The sequence below is a fragment of the Schistosoma haematobium genome, chromosome 6 (assembly GCF_000699445.3).
Source record: "Schistosoma haematobium chromosome 6, whole genome shotgun sequence".
Taxonomy (NCBI): domain Eukaryota; kingdom Metazoa; phylum Platyhelminthes; class Trematoda; order Strigeidida; family Schistosomatidae; genus Schistosoma; species Schistosoma haematobium.
This window is the reverse complement of record NC_067201.1, coordinates 5,730,910-5,744,982: the sequence shown is the minus strand read 5'-3', so window position 1 is coordinate 5,744,982 and position 14,073 is coordinate 5,730,910. Positions and strand designations below refer to the sequence as shown.

At 33.9% G+C, this 14,073-nt stretch overlaps 1 protein-coding gene across 2 annotated transcripts in view; it reads left to right on the top strand.

The window, feature by feature from the left end:
• Positions 1 to 13,738, top strand: part of MS3_00000569 (uncharacterized protein) — a 60,192-nt gene extending 46,454 nt beyond the window's left edge. Inside the window, exons 11-13 of one of the 2 annotated variants that reach the window (XM_051208286.1) lie at positions 5,906 to 6,115; positions 6,166 to 6,284; positions 12,761 to 13,738. In XM_051208286.1, the coding sequence (XP_051065342.1) occupies positions 5,906 to 6,115; positions 6,166 to 6,226 (271 nt within the window). In that variant the 3' untranslated portion in view covers positions 6,227 to 6,284; positions 12,761 to 13,738. The remainder of the gene's footprint in view (positions 1 to 5,905; positions 6,116 to 6,165; positions 6,285 to 12,760) is intronic. The other variant, XM_035732337.2, reaches the window with a different exon arrangement.
• The last annotated feature ends 335 nt before the right edge of the window (positions 13,739 to 14,073 follow it).

The following is a 14,073-nucleotide window of genomic DNA, read 5'->3' as shown; positions in this document are numbered from 1 at the left end:
TCATAAGCACCGTTGGACACCTGTCGGCTCAGTGGTCTAGTGGTTAAGCATTCACGCGCGAAACCGATAGATCCTGGGTTGGAATCTCACGAGGCGGGATTTTGGATACGCACTGATGATGAGTCCCACAATACGACGAAACAGCCATCCAGTGCTTCCAGGTTTTCCATAGTAGTCTAACTTCAATTGACTCATGATCTCAACCATCGAAAAAACAGATAACTTGTTTCAATTTCTAGATGACAGGAACAGATAGCTCAGATATTCAAGAAGGTCACTGGATAGTCATTGTATATTTATTATTTCATAATCATTTGACTAGAAGAATAAATCATATAAACACCTAATTGTTTCAATCAACTTAACAGAAATGATTCATTTGTATATTCTAAGTGACCTTGTAGATAATTTGAAAATTGATACACGAATAATCCTATTGTTATTCAAACGAATTTTCTTCAAAGTAGTAAACAGATATCAGGTCACACAGAAAATTGACAATAGAATATTCACATTAATTTCTTTTTGAAATATATATCTGAAGTAAATTAAAATGAAGGTAACAGGAAGTTTTATTAGGAACAATAGTTTTCTATGTAAAAACTTCAATATTATTAATCCTTAAGACAATATAGAGACAATATGCATAGGATGTGGATATGTCAATAAGAGATTGATCAATTACAGTCCTAAACAATAATGGGAAGATAGAAGCAAACAACATATGGTGAATTTAAACATTAACTCATTGAATAATCAAATGGTTATCAGAAGTCATTAGCTAAGTGGGTAAAGTGATGGCGTTCGAAGCGAACGGTACTAGGTTCGAATCTTGGAGTGAACATCAACTGTATGGTACAGGTATATCCAGTTGATGAAGTCTAAATTAGGATGAAACGCGCGTCATGGATTCCACTGCTATTCACCATCCATCTCTGCTTATAATGCTTACAACTTAAAACAATATCGAGGTAGTTCACACAGGATGTATATATGCTAATAAGGGACTGATCAATTACAGTCGTAAACAATAGTGGGAAGATACAAGTGGTCTAGCGGTTAGGCGCTCGCGCGTGACGTTGGTAGGTCCTGGGTTCGAATCTCGCGGGGGGCTGGATCGTAGGTGAGCACTTCTGAGGAATCCCATATTAGGACGAAACGGCCGTCCAGTGCTTCCAGATTTCCCATGGTTGTCTAGCTTCATTTGACTCATGATCACAACTATTTAAATACTGACTGTTTTAATTAACTTATATATGTATTCGATATGATGAATTATGTTATTTAACTCCTATTGAACATATATCCTTTGAGCTTATTATTGAACAATAAGGTAATACCTTATTATTTATTATGTTTAATTATTTCTTGCACAAGTGTATTATTTAGAATTGAAAAATGAATGTATCATTTCCAAGTTATATGAGGAATATTCAATTTACTTTTAACAACATTAATAGGTGTTTACTGTTATAATAAATAAGTAGTATAAAAATATTTAAAAAAAACACAAGTCAACACGGGTTATATATACAGATGGTTAAAATACCTTTTCTTAATTATTTCTTCGTATGAGTATATGATTATTATATACTTATATGTTAGGTCCCGATAAACATAATGAATTGTAGCTTTGGGATCTAACTGTGGACCAATACTAAACGTATATTCCTATTGTATAATGATTAAGTAACTAAACTATGCATATTCATATTCCTCTTATTATAAGCTTTATTTTGACCCATAAACTATTATTATACGTTTTACCATTCTTGAGTTATACCCAGTATATTAATTACTGCCTCCCTCGCTCACATCCACATCTGGCTATTTCTTGCACTGATGATGTTTCCTATTTTATTCGTACGTTGTGCTCTGTTTGATTGGTATATAAACTCAGTACGTTTGCAATATAAGGATTCATATTGCAGAGGCTGAGACTGGTGTTCTGGGCTTAACTGACTGGGCTAGGCGGAAAGCAGGACCAATCAGAACTCTAGGCTGCTCATGCGGGTTTACACGTCATTGTTCCGCTCGATAATTCGCTGCTTCTGATTGGCGTCTTCGGGCTATAATATTATATAAAGATAAATTACTGTATATTCATTTCTTTTTAACTATATAAGTTTCGGAAAATCATTCATAGGTAACGTGTAATATTGTGAATAAATTATCAAGAAAAGTGATAGGGTATCAGAATTATTGACAGTTCTAGATTTAGTTGAAAAACTAGGCATAGATAATGTGATTAAAGAAGAACAACTTTAATCTATTGAGTAATATTTATAGGGTAAGTTTAAAATTTGAAGATCTAAGGAAACATAAAGAGTGAATGCATCTGCAATAGTGATGGTAATCATGTGAATATTAAAGATTCCCATTGTGAAAATTAGAACAACACATGTAAGCGAACAATTATTTTCAATTAGATCGTCATCAGGCTTTATTCTAATATATAACTTAACCAACGAATGAATGAACATCTACCAGCTTGGTTTATAAAGGGCCAAATGAAAACAATACGCAGTTCTATCTTGGTACATCTTATTGATATCGGTCATACTGTAGATAAATCGAATCTATCGTATACCTCCATCATTTCCCAACGGAGTTCGTTCCGGTCTCCTACACATAGCTGAAGTCATAGGAATTCGTACATATAACACCAATTGATATGTACAGAAGAAATTCATGACCCCCCCTATCCCTTCCATGACCGGATATTATTCAACAAACGACTTTTTAAGCAAAGATGGATAGTGGCTAGCAGTGGAATGCAGGACGCGCGTTTCGTCCCGTTCGGGACTCGTCAGCTGGATGTACCCGCATCTCAGAGTTGATGTTCACTCTGAAACTCGAACTCTGTACCGAACATCAGTACCGCGCGTCCTGGATCCCACTGCCAGGCACTATCCATCTTTGCTTGTAATGCTTGTAAATTATGGCAATATCGAGGCATACGCACAGTATGCACATATGCTAATAACAGACTGATCAATTGCAGTCTTAAACCTCAATGGGAAGATTCAAGTAAAAACAATACCAAGTGAAGTTAACCGACTTTTTTTTAGACTTTATTTTTGTTATCATTAACATTATTCTCATATTTCTGTATTAGTTTGTAATTTTTCGCTTCTTTCCGTTTGTATTCTTCACTATCTAATATATGTACACACTTCTTATTACGTAATGGTTTTAATGTTTCGTGATGATTATTTTAAGTCTATTTATCCACGTTTGACCTTCTATTTCTAATGTTTAACTATTGATATAACCTTTGTTATCGTATTTTATTTTATTATTCTTACTACGATCAGAACGCCTGTCTTCCTACTATCAACTTGTACTTTTACCTATTAAGTGTGGTGACTTATTCTAATTCATTGTGATTATCGAGTCAAATTACCTTGATTGGTTTAACATTTTCGTAATAAATATTCATGTAAATTAGAGTAAAGCCTGATGACGATCTTTATTGAAAACAATTGTTTGCTTACATGTGTTGTTCTAATCATGTGAATATCAACCAGGTGGTCAGTGTTTTTATGGATTTCAACTACATCATTATGTGGATGTCCATAGTTTTTTTTCTGATCCGCTTCTACATCCCCAAGCATCGCTCACTGAAGTATGCTATATGTAATACATATGCTGACGATCTTATTCTATGAGGATTCATTACCTTATTATGCAATTCATCATCCTTATCTAGTGCTTTTCGATTAACATCAACACTACTTAAATGGTAGTCTTAATTTAACGTCATATACTCAATACCTAATCTATTTTACAGTCATAAAAACTAGTATTACTTTCACTAATAATATTGTCAAGTTTATTATTGATACTGAACTCTAACATTAGTTAGTCACTAAGGTCTCAATTGATTAATGATTATGTAATCCGTAAATTCAAGCCGATCTGAAATGATTAATTGGTCAATAAAGATTTTAAAATTAAACGAATGAAGAAGAACCCTGATGTCATTATTAATTAGGTCTTTAGTTGTTTGATTATTTTAATCCCCTGTTTTATTATCTTAGTTCTGTTACCAATGTTATTTCAGTCAACTGGTTCCTTTTACAAATTCAAATAAAATGAGAATGACAATACTTACAGAACACGATTAATTCATTCGTCTTGTTACGTTTCTTTGTTTTTAATTACATATGGACTAATATAAAAAAGCGGGTATTAGGGAATGATGGTAAATTAGTTGGTGAGGTTGTGAATTTTCATCGACTGAGATGGTTGTGTCACGTGTTGCCCGAACACCGATTACCACGACGCGCAATGCTAACTGGTGTTGAAAGTGGTTGGAAGAAAGTTAGGGGCGGCCAAACCAAAACGTGGCATCAGTTCACAAAGTCACTAACTTCTAGTCTGAGCCATGTTGGCAGATGCAGACTACTTGGTTGGGGTCCACGTGACTATCGTAATCAATGGTTGGAGACTCTTGGTGACATGGTTCAGAATCGATCATAACTGCATCGGTGTATACAATCTCTGTCTTCCTTTAAACTATGGGATTAAAATCGCTTCATATCTTTCTTTCTACGAACTAATTCTTTCTTCCTGTGCTATGTGCTGATATGCAATCTTTTATAAATTACCACCACTGAATTAACTACTTCCATGAATCGGGTGTCCATCTTGTTGTGTTAATGAGGTATGCCAACTTGGGCCGATGCATATATGTGCCTGTTTCTACGTTGTAGCTGACTGACTAGGCTAATATAATTAATTATTTTCAGTTATTAATGTAATATAAAAAAATGAATTGTCGATCAATAACAGATAAGTAGTGTCTGTAGTTAGAGCCATTTTAAAAAGGGGGTTCCTTTTATGACCGCTTTTGATGATTGAATAGATGAAATTCTCCTACTATGCATTTTATTTAAACAAATTTTTTGGCATTTTCATTTTTGCTATAATACTACTCTACTGATCGTGATTGAACACTTTAAATTATTCAATGACCTTTCTAATTTGCAAATAATACAATTTTGAAGTATACATATATATCGTAACAGATGAAAACGTTCATCATTTTTTTACATTTACCATTGTCAAATACATTAATACATGCCTTATTTTGGCCTTTGTAAAAATACCACAATAATTATGGACTTATAACTGTAGAATCGGAAGAGGTTGAAATTAGACATTAACATCATTGGATGCCAGCCGACTCAATGGTCTAGAGGCTAAGCGTTTGTGCGCGAGACCGATAGGTTCTGAGTTCAAATCTCGTGAGGCGGAATTGTGGATGCGCATTGCTAAGGAGTCCTATAATAGGACAAAAAGATCGTCGAGTGCTTCCAGATTTTCCATAGTGGTCTAGCTTCAATTGACTTATGATCTGAACTGTTGAAATTATAACTGTAGAGCTTGATGATGAAGTTATTGAAAACAATTGTGATATAATGGAAAGAAAAGTCAATTTTTCATTGATTTACTCATTATGAATTTTGTTCAAGACTACCTTCCGTTTTGATTCAATGTAAGGATTACTCAATGTAGTATTTGTTTTCTTTTCTCGTATGATATTTTATTCTGTATAATATACGATATTCTTGTATTCAATGGACATGAACTATGCTCATTATGTGATTTCATCTTAATTATTCATCAAAATGGGTAGACAATCAGTATATAAACGAGTGTATTTTCTACTAGAGTCGTCGTCATAGTGTTTTGGGGTTAATAAATCATCACTTATACTAGTCTTTGTGTTCATACTTTCGCATCATGGGAATTGCAGAAGTCTCTCGTTCCGTGTATAAGTGATCAGCGTTTTTCTCCGGCACAGCAATCAGCGACGACCGAATATAAAGTTTCTAAAATAACTAATTATTATAGAATATTATTTCTTATTTTAAACACTTTTTTTTAAATCTTTTAGATGTTTTATTCATGGAGTAGATTTTAATTCAATTGATTATGATGGACGTACTGGTTTACATGTAGCTGCTAGTTGTGGTTCATTAGATGCTGTCAAATTTTTTATTGAAGTTTGTGGTGTAACACTTAATTCAATTGATCGTTGGGGAAATACACCATTAACTAATGCGAAACAATTTGGTCATGAACAAATTGTTGAATATTTAGAAAAGTAAGATTATGTAATCATTTATAAATTTAAAAAAAACTAATTTTTTTTAGTAAATATTCAATTTATTTAGATAAAGAAGATATTACAGAATATGGACATGATGTTGCGTAACCATGGTAACAGTAACAGGGAGAAAAGGAATTAGTTGAAACTTTGAATATCGTAAAAGGTCAGGTAGTCATCACTAATTGTGAATGCTTCATTATTAATAGAAGTTAATTTCAATAGTTTAGCATGAAATCCCTGTATTATATATTTGTGATGATAGTTAAACTTAGTAAAAGTACATGATTTGCATGATACTTGTTTTCTTTTAAATGGTAGTTGTTTTTATAAACAGAATGAAAATACACTTATAAGTTATTAACTTGGTTAATTAGAATAGAATTACTGTTTGTACATTGGGAAAATCTTTGATGGTGATGGAGTTTTGTTCTCTGAGCTGGATGGTTTGGTCGTGGAGCTTTCATCGTTCTTCTGAACGACATCATCAGCACAAACTTCAGATAGACTTCTATCTGACCGAACGATCCAGCTCAGAGAACAAAACTGCATCAAAATCATCCACCTGAGCTACAAATCTCCATTATTTCAGAATCTTTGGTGTAGAATGCATTAACTTATGACTAGTCATAAAAGTGGAATAACTAATTAGACTTTTATATTGATCCATTCCATTGAATATTGATTTCATCAATGTTAACTATCCATATATTCATTGAAACACGAGAAATGTTTATAAGAACTGATATCAAAGTGTGAGATTGAGTTTGTTTTGATTGAGATCATGAACCGATTGATGTTAGACCACCATTGAAAAACTGTAAGCACTGGATGGCCGTTTCGTCCTATTGTGGGACTCCTCACAATCCTGTTCGCGAGATTCGAACCCAGGACCTATCAGTCTCGCGCACGAGCGTTTAACTTCTAGACTACTGAACCGGCATCCAATGGTGTTAATGTCTATTCTTAACCAATTCGCGAAATTACGCGATCATCTTCCATTGTACTGAGATAGATACCTGTCTCTACCCGACACGGATTAGCTTCACTGTTTCTGTAATTTTAATCATTATTTAGGTAAAATATCTATATGTACCTATATTAAACTAAGTATTATGATGTTTACCAACTTTTCAAAGTCATATACTTCAGAATATCATCTTGCAGTTGGGTGATCTCTAAATAGTGACAAATACCATGTCTGTTTAGTCTTTTCGTAATGATTCAATTTTAACAACTAAGTAGTAATTGGTTTGAGTGACTAAACATTGTATGTATTATGTATTGATGTTACATAACTGAAAGTTTAGAGTAGGAAATCTTAAACCCTGATTTCATATTACTTAGTTTATTTAAACGATATGTACCTTAAATTGTGAAGGAACTTGTACTTTAAAGTCATCATTTTCAGTTTCAAATCTTGATGTATTACGTAAAACCTACGATACAAATGAACTATAAAAATCAAATGAACATTTAATTTTTGTTGGAGAGATCCAGAAAATTCCTTGAAAAGAAAGTTTAAAAAGGCTCTGAAAACACTAAGAAGTATCTTATCCAACCAGCATTCACTGAAAGTTTTGCCAGAAACATCCAGAAAGTGAATAGTCATATGTTGAGTTTCTGGTTGGATGATTACGTATACTACTACTATGTTCATTAGCATTCCCAAAATTATCCGAAAACCCAAGGATATCTAAATTACTATAAAAAACCTCAGATTTTTTGTACATAAACGAATCGTTGGAGTAAAGCGTTTTTTCCATAATTCACGCTTTTTCTCACGTGTTCAAGTTCCTGTGTAAATCTAGACTGAGGGTTACTAGAAGAGCTTAGGAACCAAATCTAGCGTTCAATTAGCAAGACTTATCAATTTTATAACTCAGCGATTTACAAATAACTCGATTATAGCATTAGAAATTTTGCTTCAGATGAACAGAATACTAAAATAATGTTTTCTTCTAATGGACAATTTACTTGTGTAGTAGGCAATACATTTAGTCTATTTATAAAATACTACTTTATACTAATGCATGCCATTCAAATGAAAAGTTATTTACTGATATGAAAAATGAGTGATCCAACAAATAAAATAAAAATTTAAATTATTAATCATTTAAATCTAGAAGCATTGGACGGCCGTTTCGTTCTAATATAGGACTCCTCAGCAATACGCAACCACGATCCCGCCCCGCGATTTAGATCAAATCAAATTAACGAGTAAGTTTATATGATATGGTCTAGAGGTTAAGCGTTCGCGCGAGAGACTGATAAATCCTGGTTTCGAGTCTCGCTTGACGGGATCGGGGATGCGCAATGCTGAAGAGTCCTTTATTAGGACGAAACGGCCGTCCAGTTCTTTCGGGATTTCCATGGTGGTCTAGATTCAATCGACTCATGAATTCAACTATAACACTACTATAACATCCACAAAACCTCTTCTGATAATTATTTAGAGTAAATGATTTTCATTCACTATTAACATTGGTTGTTTTTGCATGAAATATTGATGAAATGTGCTTCATTCACTAAGTGAATCCCTTATTATTATATATCCATTGTCCCTTTTTTCTTAATTGTTCATATACTTGCTTATATAAACGTTGCTTAGAAAAAGTGTTGCGTTTTGTTATGCTAATTTGGTTTTCTATTGTAATTCATTGCATAGTTTTATAAATAAATTTTCTTAATCGTAAACTATTTATATTTAGTAAAGCTAGTAGTATCAGTACAACCCCAATGTCATTTTATCTCTCTAGCAAAGTAGAAATACATATTGATGAGATAGTTTAATCTATAATACAAATCCTGATGCAACAAGAATAGATTGGTAATGAATATACCAATTGTTTGACGAGAAATTGTAAAGTTTAAAATGACCTTTACAGCTACACCTTGCTGACGAGTGCCAAGTAGCACGAAACCCGGGTCCAGGGTTTCCTGTCGACTGCCTCCAACTACCATCTTATCTCAACGCAATGTCGAGTCACCTATACTAGTGGCCACATTGCAACTTGTTCGATAGGATTCGATCTGCATTAAGAACGACCTGACACATATGACATTGATTACCACACATAACGAACTCCTGTATAAATTCAGACTTGAGGAAATGATAATTACAACTACCATTTAGATTTATTTATAAAGACTGGTTTGAATTTTAACTTTGACGTAGATGGCCACTAGGATTTGTCCATAGATAATGTATACCGCTTCTACATACTGCTGTACTGACGAAAAGGAGTCAGAAAGAAACATCTTCCGTAAAATCTCAGCGAATGAATTCTGAGATTTTACAAATACATTCTTCCTCATTAATGTCTGACATTAACTCGGCGCCCAAATACTGTGAAACTATTCGATCAAACATCTTTTGTACTGACGTTTTATCGTAAATATTTCACAAAAAAGCATATGTAGCAGGATTGATGATAAACTTATCTAATAAAAGTTGGTTTATTCATTTAGTTATTTGATTTTACTGTTATATACCTTTAGTGCACAAATCAGACATTCAAAAATCTTTTATTGCTGAAATACTACTTAGAAATTACTTAGCATCCCTATTACTTGCTTACTTACTTACGCCTGTTACTCCCAACGGAGCATAGGCCGCCGACCAGCATTCTCCAACCCACTCTGTCCTGGGCCTTCCTCTCTACTTCCATCCAATTCTTGTTCATTTTTCTCACGTCTATTTCCATTTCTCAGTGTAATGTGTTCTTTAATCTTGCTCTTTTCCTTTGGCCTTGAGGATTCCATGTGAGGGCTTGTCTTGTGAAGCAGTTGGGTGCTTTCCTCAATGTGTGTCCTATCCACTTCCAGCGCTTCTTCCTGATTTCTTCCTCCACTGGGATCTGGTTTGTTCTCTCCCACAGTTGGTTATCGCTAATATTGTCCGGCCAACGGATCTGAAGTATTTTGCGTAGACAGCTGTTGATAAACACCTGTATTTTCTGGATGATGGTTTTCGTAGTTCTCCAGGTTTCTGCCCCATACAGTAGAATTGTATCGACATTTGTATTGAAACTCCTGACCTTGGTGTTGGTTGACAGTTGTTTTGAGTTCCAGATGTTCTTCAATTGTAAATATACGGTTCTTGCTTTGCCGATCCAAGCCTTCACATCTGCATCAGATCCATCCTGTTCATCAATGATGCTGCCCAAATACGTAAAGGTCTTTACATCTTCCAAATCTTCTCCGTCAATTGTGATTGGATCGGTGCATGTTGTGTTGTATCGGAGAATCCTGCTTTTCCCTTTGTGTATATTGAGACCTACTGCTGCTGAGGCTGCTGCCACACTGTTCGTCTTCTCCTGCATTTGTTGTTGCGTTTGGGATAGAAGGGCCAGATCATCTGCGAAGTCCAGATCGTCCAACTGCATCTTAGATGTCCATTGTATCCCGTGCTTCTCTTCAGATGTTGACGTCTTCATTATCCAGTCGATCACCAGGAGAAAGAGAAAGGGTGAGAGTAAGCAACCTTGCCTAACACCAGTCTTCACTTCGAACGACTTTGTCAACTGTCCTCCATGCACGATTTTGCAGTCTAATCCATCATAGGAATCCTGTATGATATTGACTATCTTCTGAGGTACGCCGTAGTGTCAGAGAAGTTTCCATAGTGTTGTTCTGTCCACGCTATCAAATGCCTTTTCGTAGTCAATGAAGTTGATGTAGAGTGATGAATTCCATTCAATTGATTGTTCCACAATGATCCGTAGAGTTGCGATTTGGTCTGTACACGATCTATCCTTACGGAATCCTGCCTGTTGGTCACGAAGTTGGGCGTCTACACAGTCCTTCATCCTGTTTAACAATATCCTGTTGAAGACTTTTCCCGGTATTGAGAGAAGAGTGATGCCTCTGTAGTTATCACACTTGCTGAGATCGCCTTTCTCCGGTATTTTGATCAGAAGTCCTTCTTTCCAGTCTTTTGGTAGTTGTTCGTCATCCCAAATCTTATTGAAGAGAATGTGGAGTATCCTTGCAGTCGCCGCTACGTCTGCTTTTAGTGCCTCTACTGGAATGTTGTCTGGTCCTGCTGCTTTGCCACTCTTGATTTGTCTGATGGCCATGCTGATTTCTTCAATTGTTGGTGGGCCAACATTGATTGAGGGGTCCGTGAGTGCTGCTTCGATGTAGGGTGGGTTCAGTGGAGCTGGTCGATTCAAGAGTTCTTTGAAGTGTTCTACCCACCTGTTTTGTTGCTGTTAGTATCCATATATGATAATAATAATAATAATGGTGATAACATTATTTTGGAGAGTAGTTCCAAAGTTTGATCATTGTTTATTGACATTAGTTAGGTAAAGAATACAATAATAAACTATTATTATCAATCAGTAGAGAATGGAGTTGTGTATAAACTCGTCCTCTTATGACAGATACCTTTTATTTAGACATTCTCCTAGGTAGATCGTGATTTCTCTAGTTATATACTAACTTGTAGTATATTTTCTTATATAACAAACAAATAATTAGTTTCTTTATGAAAAAACTATCATTTACTTTATCTAATAGATTCCAAATGTGTATATTGAACCAATTTGATGAATGTTTACAGATATATGATTGTCTTATAAAATGATTTTTCATGAAATGGGTTCAATTCTGTTCCAGGTTGTCCATGGTGATCGACTCATATGTGGACTACCTCGATATTGTTTTAAGTCACAAGCTTTATGAGCAGAAATGGATAGTGGGTAGCAGTGAAATCCAGGATATGCGTTTCGTCCCATTTTTCTGAATTTAAACATCATCCCGTTGCACAATCAAGTGGCTATAAGCAGTCATTAGCTAAGTGAATAACGCAATGGCGGTTAAAACAAACGGTACTGGGTTGAAGTCCTTGAATGAATATCAACTGTGTGATACAGATATATATTCAGCTGATGAGTCTTATTTAAGACGAAACATGCATCGTATATTCCACTGTTATCCACCATCTAACTTTTCTTGTAACAAAACTTTGTCTTAAAGTCATTCACTCTCTAACAGCAAATAATATAGACTTAATATAAGTGTTATAACTTGTAGCCTGTGTGCCCTGTTAATGTATAACGTGATGATACCGCCAATTAGAGAACAGTGAATTATCGATCGGACCAATGACGCATGAAACCAGTACGAACAGTCTAGTGTCCTTATAATTCCTGCTTCCCGTTTTTGCCCTGCCTGTTAAGTGGGTGTATATACCAATCAAACAGACCACAACGTACCAATAAAATATGAAACAATATTTGTAGAAGAATTAGTCAAATGTGACTGTGAATGTGGGAGGTAGTGATTAATAGACAGTTCAAAACACCATTCATAATTATTCCAATGAAAAAATAGATCTCGCGTGGTTCAGGATCGTGGATGCGCACTGCTGAGGAGTCCCATACTAGGACGAAACGGCCGTCCAGTGCTTCCAGGTTTTCCATGGTGGTCGACTCATGATTTCAACCTGTGAAATTTCTAAAACTCTCCACAAAACCCATTCTGATAAAAAGATTTTTATTTTTTAATTTTCAAATTAAAGAAAATTTATTGATTTTTTTGTTGTTATTATAATTATTGGTTTATTATTATTAGTTTTATTATCCATGTTATTTTCTTCATACCATTATTGTATTATTATTATTATTCATATAGTAAGAATAAGACAAATCAATAATTCCAGAATCATTCATCCATGGATACCAAAGTGTGTAATCCAATAAATATCCTCATTGAATTCGATTATTTCTATGAGAATTGTTTATTTACTTTTTGTTTTCAAATTTATTCATCCAAATAATAATAAGAAGAATAAAAAAGAACCTAATTAAACATTATTATTTTCCTTAAATCTGTTTTTATTTATTATTTTCTGATTGTTATACTATTACTACTGTTACTATGACTACTATTGTTCCCGTGACTGATACGATTACTACTATCACTATTACTACTACTGTTACCATTATCACTACCGTCACTATTATTACTATCACTACCACTATTATTATTATTATTATTACTAATCATGATAGCAATATCATGATTATATTTCTTAAATGATATTAGTATTTAATTAAAGTGACTAAAAGATCATCTAATATAATTTCAAAGTATTTTATATTTGACTTTCGAAAATAAATTAAATGTGTATTTATCCTATTTCTAATAAGATTTTATGCATTTATGTATCATAAATTAGATTTTACTTACAAAATTAACTTACTTACTTACTTACTTATTCCTGTTACCCTCTCAAGTGGTGCATAGACTGCGGATCAGCATTTTTCAACCCACTTTGTCTTAGACCTTCCTTCTTTCTAGTTCTATTCAATTATTGTTTATTCTTTCTTATATCTATCTTATTCTTCTAAAAAAATTTAATGAAATAATAAGAAATGAATTCAGTTAACAAATATGTTACCCTATTCAAAATCAGTTGAGTTATTTATATTCTTTAACCTAGGAATATTGAACATCATAATAGTTACATGTTGGAGTCAGTTAGTCATGTGTAATGTAGAAAGTGGAGCACTTATATCTCGGTTCAAGTTCTTACACCTTATTATCAACATGAATCTCAAGAGAAAATAGTGACGATATCAGTATTAGAGAAAAAAATATTAGTAATAGAAAGAAGAAGTTTTAGATCTAACAGAGGGTGAAGAATGACTGTATATGTCATTGGAAACAATTCTAAACGATGTTATCCGAAATCTCCAACTATTGGTTATGGTAATTATGTGGATCTTAATGAGGTAGCCTGTATTTGTTCATTGAACTAGAATGAAATCGATCTAATAATGAATATATATTTCTTTGTAGAACAATTGTATTTCTGACGTTTCGTGACTTGATGTAAACTACTTCTTCAGAGTGAATTTCAGTGATTTATTTACTCTGATCAAGTGACTTACACAGAGTCACGAGACGTAAGAAATACTATTTTTCCTTCTCATTGGGATAAA